General features: G+C 41.5%; 1 protein-coding gene across 1 annotated transcript in view; it reads left to right on the plus strand.

The window, feature by feature from the left end:
- The first annotated feature begins 10492 nt into the window (after window positions 1-10492).
- KCNH8 (potassium voltage-gated channel subfamily H member 8) overlaps window positions 10493-20649 on the plus strand; it is a 449001-nt gene continuing 438844 nt past the window's right edge. Inside the window, exon 1 of the mRNA XM_002716200.6 lies at window positions 10493-10821. Coding sequence (XP_002716246.1) covers window positions 10746-10821 — 76 coding nt within the window. The 5' untranslated portion in view covers window positions 10493-10745. The remainder of the gene's footprint in view (window positions 10822-20649) is intronic.

Here is a 20649-nt window from a genome sequence, read left to right on the forward strand (position 1 = left end):
TATTTTACAACTGGGAACTTATACTTTATAAACTGCTACTTCATCACACTCAGAACTGCTTAACCTCCCTTCGCTTTATTTCTGTTTTCCGTTAGCTACGTGATGACGGCATTGCCATTTACATCAGCACTAAGTATCTATTCTCATCCTCTGCTAAAACATTGGGTTTAAGTACATACAAAGGAGCAGCAGGAGACTTGGAAGGCACTGTTTTAATATATATAGACATATATTTTTTCCTGTGTGAAATCCTAAAAACAGAAACCTGGGTAGAAGCGGGAGAACAGAAGGCGGGTGTATAAGTTGTTCTTTTTTATCTTTGATGCACTGAGCCAGACCTGAATTGTCTGTATGTCAGTGAAGGAATACGATTTTTGTTTCATATTACAGGGGGGTAACAAGGATCGTTTCTGGGGTTCAAATTGTGAATGTGAAGAAATGTCTCCCAGTCTTATTTTGAGATTTTCCAACCAAATATGGATCATACTATTTGAAAGTCAAAGGGGCCTTTGTGTTCTATTCACCCTCCTTTTTTGTCTCCAGGCATATTGAACAGATATTAAAGTTTTGCAGATCTCAAAATTCCTTGAGAACAAACTTTGGATTGAACTTTGCATTTTTGGTACCTAGTGTTCTGTTTTCTCCATGAAACCAAGTGGCATTTTCCTTTTATAACTGAGTACCTCACTCAAATAACAGACAGGCTATGCTTGGGCCTTTTCCTAAGTCTTATTTTAAGTTTAACAAGCAGGAAGAGGTCAATTTATGAATAAATTAATTTAAACAGGACTTGAATTAGCTTATTTAATACAAATATCCTCCCCACTCATTAATATGAAGAGTTCAATTAGCTTAAAAGACATCTTAAAAATGACACTTATTTTTAAATAATATTTATGTTATGGGAATATCAATACTCCAGTACAGGACAAGGGCATGGAATCTTGAACTCATAGTGAATATGCAGAGACTTAGGAAAGATTCTGTAACCTGAAAATTTTGAGACTGACAGAATATGTGTGAATAGAAAGTCCCTGTGTGTTCAATATTTTGAGCAGGAAGTTTGAATTACTTAACACCCCATCCCTTCTTTTTTTGCATGTAAGCAATCCATCCAGCAATATGGGGGAAATGCTCACATTATATTGCTTCAAGTTCACATGTGGGTGATTTACAAATCAGTAAGTAAAATTAACATCCCAAAGCCCTGGACACACACACACACATCCTTATTTCAGGATATCAATCAATTTGGGAAAGAAGAGATCAGCTAGCAAAGAGAACAGTAATAAAGAGCCATGAAGCCAGTGTTGACACTTGTTTCAGAGGAGGGCCTTCCATAGACCAATTTCATTCATCCATTCATTCATTTATCATTCACCAAATATTGTTTAATACATCCATCTGCTAGGTGACCTTAAATAAATGTTGGATAGGATTAAACAAGATCATTGGCTCTCAGTGTGTGGTGGGAGAGACAAAAAGTTAAATTAATGAATATAAAGCATTGTGCTAATGAAATGATTGAGAAAATAATTATGATAACTCACACTTATTTTTTCCCTCAAATGTTTATGTACCTGCAACGCGCCAGGGACTGTGTTAGCCACTGGGAATGCAAAACAAACAGTAGGCACTGTGTTGATTACTGTGTGTTGTTTCTTATCACTCACAGCTGCCCTGTGAAAATTCTGCTATTATAAATCAGAAAAGTCACTTGCTTTAAACTGTACAGGTAAGACCGATCATCCAGGCCAGATGATATACAACAAATATATGCAAACTAAAACCCCCATGTTGGGCTGGCGTGAAGGTGAGCGCATGCATATCATCAGACCAAGGAGGTTTGGGAAGCACTTTCTAGGAAGTGAGGTTAATATGATCAAAGTCCTCTCTAGAAGAGCCTTCTGTATCTTGGGCACTTCTAGGAATTTTGTTTTCTTTAGGCATAACCTTTGAGCACAGGGAGAAATGAGTCATGAAAAATAACGTGAACTCATAATCTCAGAGGCAACATGAGAGCGGCACAATCAGATTTATCTTTAATCAGATCATGCCAGCGGCAGTACAGAGTTTCTTATAAAAGTACCTGGGAGGTGTTACAAGGGTTCATACAAGATATAGCTTAGCCTCAACTACTGGATGGAGAAATTAGAGATGATCAGGCTATATTTGGGAAGCACACTACTGAGATTAGTAGATATTTGGGATTAAAATAGAAAAAGGACTTTCTGTGAATGTGTGTTTATTCTAGTGGTTAAGCTGCCAGTTACACTTGTGTACAACCTTATCAGCGTGCCTAGGTTTGAGTCCTAAGCATGGTTCCTGATTCCAGCTGCCTGCCAATATAGACCCTGGAAGACAGTGGTGACAGTTAAAAGAATTGGGTACCTTTCACCCATGTTGGAGACATGGATTGAATTCCTGAATCCCGGGTTCCACCCAGCCATTGCAGGCGTTTGGGAAATGAACCAGGCTTCTCTCAACCTCGTGTGTATGTGTGTGTGTGTATGTGTGTGTGTGTATGTATGCACATTTGCAAGCATATGTGCAAACATGTGTTTCACTGTCTCCCAAGTAAACACACCTTAAAAGTTTATTTTCTTCCAAAAATGACTTCCTTGGGCTGGCATTGTGGCATAGTGAGTTACACTGTCCCCTGCAACGTGGTGATTCCATATGGATGCCAGTTCAACAGACACCATATGGGTGTCTGTTCTGCTTTTTATCCAGCTCCCTGCTATTGCACTTGGGAAAGCAGTTGTTTGTAACTCTTCATTTCAAATAAATAAAATAAATATTTTTTAAAAATGACTCCCTAGAATTCACTTGGATTACTTGATAGTATGCACAGGCATTTTTGCTAGAATAATAGTCAAGTAATAATATCAAGGCCACAGTTGGGGATAGCCAGAAGAATAGGGGAGAGGCCCAGGCTTCAGATAAAAATTTGGAAAGAATTTTCACATAGCTGATGTTTGAAATATAACAGCAATTAAGATGGAGAAATTTAGTGATCTAGTTGATGAAATCTTGGGAGAACACCTGAATTATAAAGAGTCGATGAAGGAAAACAATTTGCTTTAAGAAAACTAAACATTTCACAGAAAAAGATATTTCTGTCCAAAACAAGAAAATTTACTGTCTTAGAAGTTTACAAAGCAGACATTTTTAAAGCTATTTATTTTAGAGGCAGAGTTACAGAGAAAAAGAGAGGGAGAGAGAGAGATCTTCCATCCTCTAGTTCACTCCCCAAATGGCCACAATGGCCGGGGCTTGGCCAGGCCAAATCCAGGAGTCTGGAACTTCATCAGGGTCTACCAATTGGATGGCAAGGGCCCATGCACTTAGGCCATCTTCTGCTGCTTTCTCAGGTGCATTAGCAGGGAGCTGGGCAAGAAGTGGAACAGCCAGGACTAGAACTGGTGTTCATATGAGAGTCCAGAACCACAGGTGGTGCTACAATGCTGGCCCCTATTGTAGAAAGTTTATGACAGTATTGACTAAAAGAGTTAACTACAAAACATAAATTTATGAACATGAGTTGAAGTGTCTACAATGATACTTAAATCATTAGTGATTTAAATGAGATATATTGGTAGAATAACTAAAGAATAAACCAATACATAAAGTTGATGAGTGAATGGGAATTAAGAAAGTGTTCATGGTAATTATAGAGTAGTTTTCAGAAAATTTTTATGTGAAAGTTTGAAGGATTAGATTAAGGAAGGGTATTTCTCAAGATCAAAGTGGTTTGGAAAGAACTGGTAGAAAGGAACAAACAAGTATACAGGAAAGAAGGCCATCACAAGTGGAACAAGAATCAGGAAGTAGACTAAGAAAAAGTACAGGTGGCCTTGTGATACTTTTGAAGAGAACACTTAATCATCTGGGAGAAAAAGAAAGAAGACAGGATGGATGTAGTTATAAAAGTACCGATAGATGAGAAAGCCACCAAATAAAGATAGTTATCGGTAGGATCTGATGATATGGGGGCCCTTTCATGTGTTGAGAGGTCTGAGAAAACTTGAAAACTGGACAGGCACCGAGGGACATAATGTTAAGTTTCCTGTGAGCAGGTCTCTTCAAAGCAAGGGAAGGAGGGTGAGATTGAATAAACTTATAAACCAATATGAGCACCTGTTTTCAATTTCTGCTCTTTCAAAGGGGCTCAAATTTACTGAATGGCCATAAGATAAGGAATATGTTATTCACTATGTGAACCAAACACTGTAAACACATAGCAAGAGCTGAGGAGGCTTTTGGATGAATCCATACACCTCCAGGAATCTATTATTCAACTGTTTCCCTGGCTCCACTGTAGTGTCCTCAATTCTGAAGATGGTGGTATGGACAGGATAGCCTGAAATAACTAATAACCCACATTTATTGAGCTCTCACTATAATTCAATTTCTGCTTTATGTGTTCTCCATAATTAATTTAATCATTAAAAAGTTTGAGTTAGTGGTATTATCATTCCCTTTTTTATAGATGAGAATTGGCAGAGTACTCTCAGAGTGCTCTGTTTCTCTGTCTCTCTGATGAGTAAGAGCACAGGAGTACTTCTGGTCCAGGAAGTCTTGTAAGAAGTGACATGTGTAATATCTCAGCACATGTGTGAGTTCTAGCAGACATTTTTGTTCAATGGTAGTGATGGAAGCCTCAGTTTCTGGATGTGTAGTGAGAAGATGGCTGATTGTCCATCATTCTGCGTAGAGCAAAGCCCTTTTGTTGATCTACAGAAAATAATTAAAATTGGTGATTAAGCTATTTAAATTTGAGTGAAGAGATTAATTTACTACCACAATATAATCTAAACTATCCTAACAAGTGAGCAAAATAAAAGACAGTGCTAGATCTTAGAGCTGGTAACTACCTTTCCTCTGTAATGCTGAGATGGGGACAGATGCAGCTCTTAGGAATCTGCTACCCAGCTAACAGCTCCAGGTCTACTGCAGTGATCGGAATCCTTAGCGGTTTTTTTCTCATGCTTGTAGTAAACAACTTTAATTTATCTTCAACTTTTTCTCACTGAGACTGTGGATGATTTAAAAACTATTTCAATTCAGGAATAGAGGTGGCTTCTATCAATCTTTTCAGGATTGAAATGTGATATATAACCTAATTATCATCCATATGATAGAATTTTCTTTATATCACAACTTGTTTATACTATCTTTGAAGTATGTAGCAGGAGCTGTGTATTGATCCTTATCTCATTCTTAAACTGAGAGACCTGACCTGCATCATTTATAACTCTTGGGCAGCTAATGACTTTTACTATCTTTTTGCAGCTACACATGGCCATAGAAGGCAATGCTAGCTAATGACACAAAATGGAATTCTCCCAAGGGGAGAAAGAATATTTCCTTAACAAAACGAGTGTTCATTTTTTTTTTCTAACAAATATAGTCAGTTTCAACTAGTACTACCTGTTTGTCATTTCTGATGCTGGGACAAAGAAGCAGTGAATGGAACTACAGCAGTCATCTTGCAACCATGAGGAAAAAGTCAAGATTAAAAAAAGATAACGGCTTTTGAACCCCAGTACCACTTGTTTGGTGAACACTATTGTTTAAGTCACTCTAGACACTGTAAGTCAGGATTCTGTTACTAGCAGAGAAGCAGAATCCTAGTAATATAGAGCACTTTTAAATATTGTGTTGTAGCTATTCACACAGACTTGTACCTCTAGGAAAAAGGTTATTATAGGGGCATATGTAAAATACTACAGGAAAATAAAGAAAGAATGCTTTAAAAATTAGGGAACTCAAACAAGGATTTCTTTGGAAGTTACATTAAAGTTATGCTTGAATCATGAGTTCAATAGGTGAGGAAAGTTAGTAAGTATGAGATGGTTATTTAAAATCAGGACAAAAACATGTTAAAAAGGGTGAAGATTTGAAGAAGATAATGTACACTGGGGACCTTATGTAATTCAAGTGCAAGATGATGCAGGAGGCTGAAGGGCTACGTAGAAGCAAACTCTTGACTGGGTTTCCACTTACAAATGATGTAGTTTTGCTTTGTCCTCAGAGATACAGGGATTTTAAGGAACATGCTACATGATTAATTGATATGTAGAAAATCATCATGTGGCCTTCAGTATAAGGATGAACTGATGAAGAGTGATGTTGTGACAGGAACACCAAGTAAGGGAAATTGTCATAGTGAGAAACAAAATAATGAATATGAAGATTAAGATGGTAATAGCAGAAAATGGAGAAAGGACAGACTGAGGATTTTAAGAAGTTAGAGATGACAGAAATTGTTCTGGATTATTTGTTTAAGAAAATGCTCATCTGGACTGGATAAAAAATAAGGGAAAAAAGGAAAAATAGGTGCTGAAGTGCAGACAACAAATAGCTGATGTATTTCATGTTTGTTCCTTTTCTGTTCAAGATTTATTGTCAGTTGTGGAATCTAGTAAATGGGTTCATGATCTATCTTCTCAAAAGACCTCTGTGGTCTTTAAGAGTCAGTTTGGATCCTCTGAAACAAGACATGAAGACAGGATTAGATGCTTCAGGGAAGCATGAGAGGAAGGAGGTGGGCTCAGGTGCAGACAGTTTTCCGACTGATGCAGGAATGGCCCCTGGGGAGGACAAGGAAAGAAAGAACCTGGGTAAGAAGAGTGGGGCACTACTGAGAATGTCTCAACCAAGCCAGTGAGGAATCGAGCAAACATAACCTTCTAGAAGTTCCACATCGGCTAGCAATGGCTAAACGTTAACACTTAATGGTAAGAAAAATAACTGTTTAATCTGTGGTTATTGATTATAGGGATTTTAATGTATATTTTCCCTTCTGTGTCTTAAGTTTTCTCTCTGAGATATTATAGACTTGAACCCAGATCTTGTACCCCTAACTTCCAAATACTTATAGTACAGGATTACAGAGAATAAATAAAAAACGTTTTTAAATTAAATTTTGTACTACTTTTATATGGCTATACCTTTTTATGACACTTAAAATACTAACAAATTGGTTTGAAAATTTTGAAGAATGGCCCACAGAATAGTTTGATCCCTTTCCTAGTGGGGTTAGGTTTTGTTATTTCCTTATTAATTTGAGTTCTATCTCTGCTTTTGTTTTGGTAATTCCTGGACACAGACTTAATAATTTGAGTTTCTACTTCCTGTGTCTTTCAATGCTCACTCTTAAATCTACTATGCTGTGAGGAAGCCCAGGTAATTCATGGAGAGACCCACATGAAGATCTGACACTACAAGGCCATAGTCCTGGCTGAGTTCTCAGGTAACAGCACAGAATTGCCATCCATTTGGGTAAGTCAATTTGAAAGTGAATCCTCCAGTCCCAGGTTTAAGCCTGACTTAAGCTGTCCCATTGACCTCTGAACAAATGGAGATCTGTGAACAAAATTCATTAGTGTTGCTGTTTTAAATAAATAGGTTTCAACTTTATCTATTCTAAGTAGATCTAGATAAATTTATCTTGCTTGGTTTGTCTGATGAGGTCTTCTTTATTACATAATATAGAATACCTTGGTCTGGGAATAAGGAGTGTGTGTTATCTTTTTTTTAATTTATTAATTTCAAAATCAGAGATACAGGGATAGAAGGAGAGACAGAGAATTAGAGAGAGAGAGAGAGAGAGAGAGAGAATCTTCCATCAGCTAATTTACTCCCCAAATGGCCACAACACCTGGGGCTGGGCCAGGTAGAAGCCATGAACTTCATCCTGGTCTCCAATGTGGGTGGAGGGGCCCAAGTACCTGGGACATCCTCTGCTGCTTTCCCAGACACATTAGCAGAGAGCTGGGTCAGAAGTGGAGCAGTTGGGACTTGAACAGTGCCCATATGGGGTGTGGACCCTGCAGGCAGAGACTTAGCCTTCTACGCCACAGTTCCAGGACCCTGTGTCTTCTTTTAAATTTTAGTGTAAAACAATGATCTCTTCCTCTGTGAAAAAAAAACTCTCTTTATATAGATATTATGTCAACTATACAACATGGTTATCTTGTATTCTTGCAGTGCAGCTTAAGCTACAGAGAAAGGTCTTAGGCCTGTAGGGGCTGAAAGGGCTGCAATACAATGAAGTGGAATTATTTCTGTCAATGAGTGGTGACAATGGGAAAATGTCCTCTAAAGAAAAGACATCAGTTTTGGGGCAAGCGATAGTGACACCCCCTGTCAGGGTGCCTTTTTCTTGGGCCTTGATTTCAAAGTAGCAACATATGTTCAAAAGATTTAGTATGCTTAAATCCACACAGGTGACTTTCTAATTCTGCAACACGGCCTTATAGTGTAGTATGGATCTAGTACAAACAGGAGGAGGACCACTGGGTCTTAGGGCCTAGAACTGGACCACAGAGGTGATGGAAGCATCATTAGGTCTTGGTGGGGAAAGGATGAGGTAGTGAGGGCCACCTACTACAGATCACCAGGATCGTTTAGGGTCCAGCAGGGCCCAGGGCCTGAATTTGAATTAGAGCAGGCGCAATGCCATGCCTAGCAGAGTGCCTGACACACAGTACCTTCTGGAAGGGGTACTAAGACAGTGCAAGCCAAATGCCAGGCCCCGGTTGCCAGGGAACCAAGGCTTCCTTTTGGGTTGCCATTCTGCTGTCCCTTGTTCTTACAGGTGTCTCCGTGCATTAGGCGACACAGCTGAAGCCAAGGTTTTTAGCCTCACACAGACAGTCTTTCGGTGCACATTTATGAGCCTCAGCCTTGGCTTACTATGAATTTTACATTTCCTGCTGAACTTGAATCCCCTTCGGCAGCCTGGGTTTCTTGGGCGCGAGGCACCGCCCAAGCTGAAGCAGGGACTCCCTCATCTTTCTGTCCCTGGCTCCGCCCAAAAGGGAGCCCACGGAGCCACGACAGCCTGGCGCTATAGCCGAGTAGGGGCGCCGCCTGCGCGAGTCCGGGTTGCACAAAGAGCTGCCGGCTGCGGACCTAGGACGGGGAGGAGGACGGAGACAGAGCAGTGGCCAGGAGCAGCTGGCCTGCTGGCCGGCCGAGCGACCCCGCCTGAGGCTCTAAGCAGCGGCCTGGCCGCCCACTCGGGAATCCCCAGTCTCTGGCGCGCCCCCTCCCCCGCCAGCAGCAGCGCGGCGGCCGGATCTTGAATCTCAACACAAAGGGAATCCTCGGCCGCAGGAAATGCATCACGAGAACGCGGGCGGGGGCGGGGAGAGGGGGATGCCTCGCCTTTCTCCCCGCCCCCGCCCTCCCGGAGCCCGGGCAGCTGTGACGAAAGCCGCAGGGTCCCTCCGTCTCCCCTGGAGCCGGGAGAATTCAAACCAGGAGCCCCCTGTCCCCCGTCCCCAATCTCCCCCACAGCCCAGGGGGCCGGGGGCTGCCCCCGCGCCTCGCGCCAGGGTCCCGGCCCCCGGGAGGCCAGCGGTCGGTGGCCGCAGCTCAGACACCTGTTCGCGCTCCCCTCCGTTCCTTCCGGGTACACGGGCACCTGGGCTGACGTTGGCTTTCCTCCGCGTTCTCTCAACTTTCCTGCCGTATCTCCCGCCCTTCCGGGGGTCCTCTGAGAAATCCGGACCCGGGGTAGTGCCCTGCGCAGGGCTGCGCCACGGGACCTTGGCAAGACGTTGGTGGAGAGGGAGTCCCCGCGTGAGCCAGAGGGAGGAGGCCAGGGAGGGACCACTTTCGTTTTCTAAGACACCTGCAGTTCCAGGCGCGCGGCCAGGCTCGCTTCTTGGGGGGCGAGCCTCGCGGCAGGACGCGGACAGAGTGGCCGAGGGGGTTCATGGTGAAGCTGTTTTTGTAAGGCAACCTCACTGTTTTTACTTACACCATGTATATTTTTTGAAATCAGTAAATCTACCAAACTTTTCTAGAAATGCTTTCTTCACGTCTCACAGGAGAGTGGGGAACCATCCATTGTCTGTTGAAAAAGCTTTGATTTTTTTTTTTTTTCTAGTTTGGGATGACTTGGGGAAGCCAGTGGCCATTTGGAGTCGGCCACTGAGGCGCCTCGTTGGACAGGTTCCCGGGGCTTTAAGACCCTGGCGACTGGGGAGGGTCTGCTTCGCCTGCGGAGAACTCGCTAGGGCAGGTGCACTGAAAGGGGGCTGCCTCCCCCGGGACCCCTGGCGGCCTTGGTTCCCCTGGACAGCGCTGCGCAGGGCGGCTTCCCCCCTCCCAAGTTCCAGGCGGAGGCCAGCTACCTGCCCCGACCTGTCTCCTCCCTCTCCAACACCACACCCACGGGACTCCAGTCTCCCGGGGAGAGGGACGGAGCGGGAACAAAGGGGTCTTTGTTCCCTGCCTCCTAGGGGGTGGGAGTCGCGCTCGCTCGCGTTTCCCGGCGCCCCTTGGGGACCCAGAGGCTCCGCGCCGCCGAGCCTCGCCTGGCTCGAGGCGCTGTCCTCCACGACCCCAGAGCCTCAGGTCAGGGCGCGGTGCCCACGGCCACCGCGGGCGAGGGAGGGGACGAGGCAGCGCGTGGCGGCGCCTGGCGGGCACTGTCGCCAGCCGAGGGGCGGTGGGAGGTTCGGCAGCCGGCGGAGGTGGAGGGGGCGGGAGCCGGAGCTGGCTCTGGCGGAGCCCGGAGGTGCGGGGCGGGCTCGGAGCGCGCTCGCAGGGCTGCTCCCGCCACCGCGGCGGCTGCCACGCGCCCCTCTCCTTTCCCCTCTGCGCCCCGGTGTACCGCGCCGGGCCCCCTCCCCTGCCGTCCACACGTTCCTCTTCTCCCTCCTCGGCACTTTCCCTGCTTCCTTCTGGACAAACTTTGATGGGGAATTTCACACCACGCTGGAAAAATGCCGGTCATGAAAGGATTGCTGGCGCCCCAGAACACCTTCCTCGACACCATCGCCACCCGTTTTGACGGAACACGTAAGTCTCACACATGCACGAGGCGTGTTTTCTGAGGCTGCTGTCTCTCGTGTGCGTTACTTTGGCGCCAGCCGCGTGGATTTCCCTGCTGTTGCCGGGGTTTCTTAGGAGCGGAGAAAGCGTTTTCCTCCCATGACTGGGTTTCCTATGAACACTTTAGACCTATGTTCGTCGTGGGACCTGTGTTTTGGTTGGTCCTTAGGGAACTGTTTGCAGATTTATGAGTCAAAGTGGCGGTATTGGTGCACTTGCTCTTTCTAGAGTTTCGAAGCGCCCTCGATTATAGAGTTGGGAGCTTCGTTCTCCGAGGTTTTCTAAATAGGCACTATTACATGATTTCCTATCTAAGTTTAAGAGATGCAGACTAGAATCAGTCTGTCGAGCGCAAGCTTTCTGTAGAATTGTAAGTGCTGTACATCTGGCAGAATCTGGATAACTGTTTTTTTAGGTAGACTAGCATAACTCTTAATTATGAAATTAACCTAACCCTCAAAGACACATGATTCGGGAAGGAGGTACTGGGCATTATAAAGGCTGATCTGATCAAAAGAGAAAGTTTGGCATTTTATTTTTTTGAGGGTGAATATTGTTGGACATTTGATTCGTTTAAGCTACAGTTTGAAAAAAAAAATGTTTTTTTGTACTGATGCTCGCAGACTGTTGGGCGTCTTGGGCAGGTCGGTCTCTTTCAGGACCACGGTCAGGTCCCCACTCCTCCCCAGACAGAAGCTTTGTGAGCCCGTGGGTCTTCTCAGGTCTAAGCCCTGTGAATAGTGTCTGTACAGCCAATGCCCTCAGTTGGTTCCACTGTGAGCAGCCACAATTTTCTCCTAGCTTATGCTGCGTCTCTGTGCTATCTTTCTTTTTTTTTCTTTTATGCAAGATTCATTTAAGCACATCTGTTCTAAAAGCATTCTCAGTGGTTCAAGTATCATTGTTTTTAGTGTGACACTGTTCCTGGGAGTAGATATGGGAGAACACGTCTGATTCCACGTCTGCTCCTATAGCCTACTACTTACTGTGGGTATTTATGCTTTGGGTGTAGTTGGGAAAGTTTGTATGAGAGACAAAGCACTTTAATTTTGTTCTATTTTTATTTTTCATATCAAGCCTCTTATGGTAGTTCCTCTTTTTTCTTTAGGTTTAGCTGTTTTTGCCCTATGATATTCTAAGTGTGTCAATATGAGTGAAGTGTAAGGCTATTAGATATCTAATATTAGATCTATTAGAACATAAAGATAAAATATTGTAGGAAAAGTCCAAGTCCCTGCCTCTATGACCACCACCCAGAATCACTACAGTTGTCTTTAGTCTTGTGTGATTGTGGATACTCTATTGCCTGAACTGATCGGTTTCATCAGTTTGTTCTTGAAGTTGGACATTCAAAACCAGAGGCTCCAAACATTGATCCTGAATGCATCTATTGCAAATGAGGTAATTGGAAAATGGTAATTGCTTGTCTCATTGTCATTTAAAGTTGAATGGAGTGCAGTGTGTGCTGAAGTGTCCCAGTGAGAGCCCTGGGAATTACTGCAGATACATTTAGATGTCAGTTACTAATGAGAGAGGCTTTAGAAGATCAGTGTGTGGCCTCTGTCTCACACTATCCCATGATAAGCAGAAGGACATGCAGGGAGAGATGGAAGTATGTGTGAATAGCTACACAATCGTGTTAACAAAATAGAAGGTTAGATATTTTAAATCCTTATTGAGAATATAATCATCACATACTAACATTTAGAACAATAAAACATCTAAACCTCTGGTGGAGATAGACCATATTTCATCTGTGCTCCACAGGATCTGGGGGAGTCCTGGAGGGAACCAGCTAGTCTGAAATCTGACAATCAGTGAAGCAAATTTCAGAGTGATGAGTAACATAAATGTTGATTTAGGCAAGATTTTGTTTATAACAGCCATTGGATACCTGTCCTTCCAGGAAATCCCACCCAGTGAAGGGATTGTATTTGCATATTTTGTTTTTTAATTGCTTTTGAATTATAGAGTGATATGAGTAATCTGAATCTTAAAAGAAAATATTACACACAATTTATAGCCAAAATTTTCTGTCTGGAATCATGGATATACAAAATCCCTAGCTAAATATTCACTCTATCATTTTATGTCATCTTTTCTTTATATAATTTTATTCAGTGTAATTACTATTATTAAAACTCTTATGATCATCTTCTGTTCTATTGAATTTTTGTAGCTGTCATTTATTTTCTTCTGCAAGGTAAAACTATTTGCAAGTTTTAAATTCTCAAAATTGCCAGGCACCCAAATAAAAAATGACACTGGAAAGAGTATAGTCAACAAGTAACATGTTGGTATATATTATATTTTATGGTCATGATAGTTTCATATTTTATTTTGTGCAATTCTGATGAAAAAAGAAATATCACAAGCAATGCCCATGGCAAATTACCACTTTGTTTAAGTTAAATCAATGTACATTCTTTTATTAGCCTTAGTCATTTATTACATGGTGGGAAATAATAAAAGATCTTAAGACATCTTCTAAACATTCTTCCAAGAAAAATTATGACCATATAGAAGCCTTTAGCATAATCGCTTATGCTAAGCAGCATAAATGAAGTTAATAATATATTTTCTCACCTAGTGACACCTTATTATTATAAGATATTTTTTCCTTTAATACTTAAGAATATTATTAATATTATTGATCATTAATTGACACTGTTTTTCTGATATGCAATATAATTTGTAAACGTTATTGGAAGATAAAGTCTTTTTAGGTGAAAGATTTATACAATCTGAAGAAAAACCAGCATATGGAAAATAGAGTCTTTTAACACAACATCACCACTAAAATATATTTACTCTTGAAATATGTTCTTCTAGTTCAAGTTTCGTTGAAATGTTACAAGAGAAAAACTAAGAGTCTTTCAAATATGAGTCTATACACACATATGCAAATGTACCCCATTAAAGGGGAAAGAGTAACTACAATGAATTTCTTTGAGTCATTGCATGGTGCAGCCTTTCTCACCTGGAACTCTGAAGTACACACACACGCACACACACACACACACAGACATTTATCACCATGTCCTGTATGGAGTTCACGCCTACAAAGACTGTGTGTGTGTATATATGCTTATCTGCATGTTTCTATATGTTTAATGCATTAGAAAAACCTTTTTTTAGTTTCTATGAACATTAACCTGGAGAAAGGGAAAGTATAATAAAAGGACAGGGAAGTGGGTATTTGAAAAAAAGAGTTTGCCAGTACAAACACTTATCACAGGATACCATTTGAGGACACATTTTTTGAAGATATAAAACTTTCAGAGGAAGGTGTCCATTTTCAAAGATAATGATGCATTAGCCTACATTTTACAGCTATATCAAAATTTTGCCAGAATATTTCTTCTTTTTTGGGTTATTAAGACACGATTTAAGGTTTAAACAAAGTTTGTAGCCCAGTGGTGTCTGTTGATGAGATATCAGTCAAAGTATTCAAAATAATGGTGGTTATAAAACTAACTAGTATTTGCATATGTTTTATGCACTCTTATGTTCTCTGTTCAAAGTGGTCCGAGGGAATTTGTTAGAACTGAAATGTTCCTTTACAGATGCAATTCTCAATGCTTTTTCTTTTCATCTTTATACTTTCATCAAGGCACATGGATTGCTGAATGTTAGGAACTGAAGGAGAAGAATAATGCACCCAATGATTGAGAGAGCAGGAATAATAGAATAGCACACTGGAGATCTTTCTAAGTCTTTGCTGAGTTGTAGTTTGGAGAATGTCATCAAAGGCATTTAGCCAATAAAAAATAATGACTTCTATTATGTATGGACCTGTAGAAAGCTATTGCATGAATACATTAAAGGAAATATGTAGCACTTCATAGCTATTTCCCAACAAATAAAGTTTTCAAAGACCTCTTTTGTTTTCTGTTCTTTGTATGCTCTTTTATTCCTTTTTTATATTTAGGAACTTAGTTTCTATATTAGCTTTCTATTTCTGTGTAATAAATGCCACAAACTGAGGTGCTCATTGTCTTACCTTTTCTGTAGCTTAGGCATCCAGGCATAGAATTAGCTGGGTTCTCTGCTCAGGGCCTCACAAAACTATATGTATATTAAAAAATTGGCATCTGGAACTGTGCTCTCATCTAAGGCCTAAATTCTTCTTCCAGCTTCATGTAATTTTTGGCAGAGTGGTGGTTTTATGCTTGAGGTCCTTGTTTTCTTTCCAGTTATCAGTCATGGACTTTTCTCAGCTCCTAGAATCTGCTCTTAGTGCTTTGCTGTGTGGGCACTTCCATGGGCTTCAGTGGGCTCCCTCCCAACCGAACAGCTTACTTATTCTGGGCCAGTAAGAATATATGCCTCTTATCTATTTATTTATCTATTTGAGAGACAGACAGAGAGACAGAATAACATTCTCCCAAACATTGGTTTCCTCCTCAAATGCTCACAATGACCGGCTGTGCCAAGACCAGGAGCAGGTAACTCACTCTGGGTCTCCCATATGCATGGCAGGAACCCAGTTACTTAAGTCATGATCACTGTCTCCCATGGTCTAATGGAGCAGGAAGCGGGAGTCAAGAACTAGAGCAGGGTATCAAATCCAGGCACTCCAATTTAGGCTGTACTGATTTTTTTTTTTAATTTGGAAGGCAAAAAGACAGAGAGAAAGGGAGAGGAATATAAAAAGAGAGAAAAAAACACTCCTTTCACTGGATCACTCCCTAAATGCCTCCAATTTCCTAGACTGAGCCAGGCAGAAATCAGGAGGTAGGAACGCCATTGGGTCTCCTATGTGAGTAGCAGGAACCCAAGTAGTTGGACCATTTTCTGCCTGAGGAAGCATAACTGGGGACCTAGATTGGAAGCAGAGGCAGACTTCAATCCCAGGGATATTGATATGGGATGCAGGCATCAAAAGTAGTGAATTAACCTGCTGCATCATTACGCACACCCCAAGGGATGCAATTACTTAACCAGTGCTTAACAGTTAGGCTAAATCAAGCCTACCCAGGATAGCCTTCCTCTTGGTGACCTCAAAGGGAACTCATTATGGATCTTAATTGCATTCATAAAATCTTTTAACTTCTGCTGTAACCATCATGTTAACATATTCTGTTCACACTCAAAGGAAGGAAATTCTTATTTTATTTTATTATTTTTTTTATTTTTTGACAGGCAGAGTGGTCAGTGAGAGAGAGAGAGAGACAGAGAGAAAGGTCTTCCTTTTCAGTTGGTTCACCCCACAATGGCCGCTGTGGCCAGCACACTTATCTGATCCGAAGGCAGGAGCCAGGTGCTTCTCCTGGTCTCCCATGCAGGTGCAGGGCTCAAGGACCTGGGCCATCCTCCACTGCACTCCTGGGCCACAACAAAGAGCTGGACTGGAAGAGGAGCAACTGGGACTGAATCCGGCACCCCGACTGGAACTAGAACCCGGTGTGCGGGTGCTGCAGGCAGAGGATTAGCCTATTGAGCGGAGACGCTGTCCAGGAAGGAAATTTTACAGGATGTGTATACAAAGTGGGATTTGTGGGAGCCCACTTAACATTTTGTCTGCTACCATCGCAATCTCTTCATCATGGTTGTATTGCCATACAAAGCCCAATGGTCTCACATTTGTTCTTCTATGAAACATATTTTTGAGCACATTCTGTGATTCATGATGCAGGATATTCTGTTAATTTTATGTCTGAAATATTTGGGAACATAAGGCCCAACTCACGTAACGTCTGGTGATGGAATGCGTGTAAACCTAGCGTAGGACACATTTTTCGTCAGCTGTGCTGCCTATCTTCATTTTCTGATCTAGATGTAATGTGGGAGATACAGGAATATTTTCAGAACACTATACTAATCCCAGTCTTTTCAAAGGGTGCCCCCTCTTCTAGATAAGGGGTCTGTTGGTTTGTGTAGATATTTTAGATTACACTGGATGGAGAATCAGCCCAAGAAAGCAGAATCTGCAAAGAATTGTATCCAATGCAGGTCTCTGTATTCTAAGATCGTTGACTGTTTCCACCTTATAAAGAAGATGAATCAGGCCTGTTTCTGGATCAACTATGTGGGATGGCTTTTTGTTGTTGTCGTTGCTTATTTGTTTTTTAATCTTTCTCTCTCTCTCATACCTCAAACCGTGTTTCAGGTGTAAAAATCTCCCTACTATGTACTCTTGCCTCGAAGTTGGATGTGTTACATGGGATCATATTTCTGCTTAAACTTTATTCCAGGTTTACTTAAAATAGAAAAGGAGAGAAGGGGTGGGGAGAGGAAGACAGAGAAAGAGCAAGAGAGAAAAGGAGGGAGAGAGAGAGATGGAGGGAGAGAGATGGAGGGAGAGACAGAGAGAGAGATGGAGGGAGAGAGAGAGAGAGAGATGGAGGGAGAGACAAAGAGAGAGAGAGAGAGAGAGAGAGAGAGAGAGAATTATTTATATTCCTTCTCTTAACTTTGTAGATGATTTATTTGTCTTCCAAAGGAATTGTCATGAGCACTCTCAGAACTTCCTTACAATGAACAAAATGTTTTACTTAAAGAGAATTGAGTTTCTTTTGGTGGGTGAGATATAATAATAAATTGTGTTATATGGTCTTTAAAAAATCCTGTCATTAAATAATTGTGTGTTGACATCATTATGTAGAGAAAAATATGTGTAGAATGTGTTAAGGATATAAATTATGCCCACACTGCATTGTTTCTAGGCTCTAGCATTGGCCATTAGCTTTAAACCAAAGGCCATGGCGTGAGGCCTTTCCTGGCAAAAAGACTGACAAAGAACAAAAATTGGTTTCATCCTCATTTTGAGGGTCCTGACTCACCATTTTTTAATTTATTTTATTTATTTGAAAGACAGAAGAGAGGTAGAGACAGAGAGAGATCTTCCATCTGCTGGTTCATTCCTCAGATGGCCGTAATGGCCAAAGCTGGGCCGATACGAAGCCAGGAGCCAGGAGCCTCTTCCAGGCCTCCCATGTGGGTGCAGGGGCCCAAGGACTTGGGCCATCTTCCACTGCTTTCTCAGGCCATAGCAGAGAGCGGGATCAGAAGAGGAGCAGTCGTGGCTAGAACTGCGCACATATAGGGTGCCAGAGGGTGTATATATATATATATATATATACCAGAATATACATATATATATTCTGAATACTACATATATATATATAATAGGGACAAAAACAATGTCCTATTTAGTTTGCCAATTTTGGTACTACTATTCATTTAGACTAGTCTTTAGGGAAAATAAAAAAAAATATTTTCGAGGATGTGAAGGGAGCAAGAGAGAGACTAATGGATGGTTAGGTCAGACATGGAAAGTCTTTAAGGCCAATGTCCTTTGTCACAGTAAGTCTTTGGAGGTGATACCTCTGTATCTTGGTAAGACAGATGGCACCATCTGTGCCTGGCTTAGAAACTCTCAACCTTCTAATACCCTACAGTCTGAAGATAATATTAAAGGAATGTTCACCTTGAAATTAAGGTCCTTCTTATCTCTTCTATTAATACCTTTATGCTCCGACAAGGGTCTCATAGAATACATTGGAATTGATGTGTTCATTTTCTTTGGAATGTCTATTTTTCCCAGGGACTTAACTTCCTCTCAGGGAAGAGAAAGATTGATTTTTTTTTGCCACATAGTTGACTACTCCAGGACTGTACATAAGACTGGGTTCTTCCATTGAATTATGCCTGTGGTGAGGAAAAAGAACTGAGGGTATGCTAGAATTCAGCCCCAGTGGAGTCAATTGAAAAAATGCCAACAAAAAAGTTTACAACTGTAACTGCTGCAATGATAGTAGGTGTCATCCTGGCAATGTATGTTTGCTGATCTCATCTATATACTCAACTCTAAATCCATTTTAGTTTAGTGGAGCCTCCAGAGAAAGATGAGACTTCAATTTTCCCTTTGGAGGAGTTGATATTTAGCAGTTGGAGCAGTTGAAGTGCTTTCTCAGTAATTTGAATAATCAAATATAGTTCTTGTTATATACATTCCCTGGAAGATTTGCTTTACTTTCTTTCATAGTTGTTAAGAAAACAATCTTCTTTAAACTCTCTACACATCCTCAGACAAACCAATGATCTTTTCTAGCCTATGAAAACTGTTTATCTTATGTTTTCTGTCCCAATTTTGTGCGTCACTATCCACTCAGTTTTCCAAGTTAGAAGTCTTACTGGGTCTTAGCTACCTACACACATAATTGCCTATCAGTTCTTTGATATCTTACTGCAGAAATGCCCTGAGTTGCCCCTCATCTCCTCTTCATTGCTTCTACTTTAATTTGGATCCTCCTTTTCTTCTTTCCACAATTGCAACCTCACTCTAAGTAGATCCCTAGAGTCCTGCTCTAGCTTCCACTCACTCCCTCAGAGTCCATTGTCTTCAGAGTGGTTTGCACTAAAAGCAACATGACCATTTGATCATGTAATGTTCCACTTAAAGGCATCTGCTGGCTCCCTGCTACTTCTTGAATAAAACCCAAAGTCCTGAATGTCAACGGCCTCCAAGATGATACTGCAGATTCTTTTCCAGCCACTACCTCACAGACTGTAGACATATTCATCCTAAAGACTCTGTTCCTTCATTCTTCTGGGACTCCACATTTCACTTGAAGAGGAAGATGCTTTGTTGTTTCAAGGCCCACCTTCAAGATTCCCTTCTGTGAGGCTCTGAGTAAAGTTAGCTGATATTTCCTAAAAGAGAAGCACAGATACTTTCGCAAGACCGTGCTCATCCCTCTACTGAGCCCTTATATCTGCTGTATTATATTCTTACATAATTCAGAGCTCAACTAGGCCTTTATTCATCCTGTATATCCATTGCTTAGACTTGTAACAAAGTCTTTGCTTGATAAATAATTCTTTGAGAAAAAGAATTTCAAATTGCTTGAAGGTCAGGGCTATATTCTAAGCATCTTTATTTCTTTCCAATGGTAACTGGTCTCCTTTTATTTAATATTGTGTGACTAGATTTTATTTTAAAGCACAATATTGCAGTGACTCCATCCTCTTGTTTTCACATGGCTCATGCACTTCTTTTGTTAAGCACTGTCCGTAACAATGACTACAATTGTAACTACATACATGTCATGTACTCTATTGATGCTTTATCTGTTCCTTCCAGAACTCAGCAACTCAGGAATGTGGAACACAGCATCAGCTCAAAAAAAAAAAAAAAAAAAAAAAGAACTTTAAAAAAACTTGCCATAGGACCCCAAATCCTATTAAGCTGTGTGGTAAAAATGCCATCTTAAGTGTTAAGGTGATAATATTAAGTGTTAAAGTGAACATATAGATAGGATTAAATGTTAAAAGTGATCATATAAAGATCATATAAGATCAAGTGTCTGGTAATAATAATAGATAGAATTAAAAAGAAAGAATGTTCCAACATGGGAAGCAATCCACACAGCAGTTGTTTTAATTAGCACTCTGACCTCAGAATCAGCCCTTAATGCTTCCTAGTCTGGCTGAAAAGCCCTCGACAGCATTTCAGGCATGGAAAGCCAAGATACTGTGGCAAAAAGTGTCCTACATGAAGGATCTCTGTGAGTGAGACCCCAGTGGAAAGAAGTGGCCGTCAAAGAAGGATGTATTTTCTCTAAAAGGAGGAGAGAACTTCCACTCTGCTTATGGCATGGTCTAAATACTGTTGGAGTTTGTGGATTCAAAAGGCTTCCGCAGCCTAGGCAGCTCATGTCAAGAGCCTCAGGTGATCACTGACGTCATACATAAGAGTGCTAATTGTTAAAAATTGTTAAATTAGCAACAAGAGTCACTGTGCACTAACTACCCATGCAGGACCTCTGTCCTCAATGAGTTGTATCATGA

The sequence above is a fragment of the Oryctolagus cuniculus genome, chromosome 4 (assembly GCF_051225735.1).
Source record: "Oryctolagus cuniculus isolate XC-2025 breed Fujian yellow rabbit chromosome 4, ASM5122573v1, whole genome shotgun sequence".
Classification (NCBI taxonomy): domain Eukaryota; kingdom Metazoa; phylum Chordata; class Mammalia; order Lagomorpha; family Leporidae; genus Oryctolagus; species Oryctolagus cuniculus.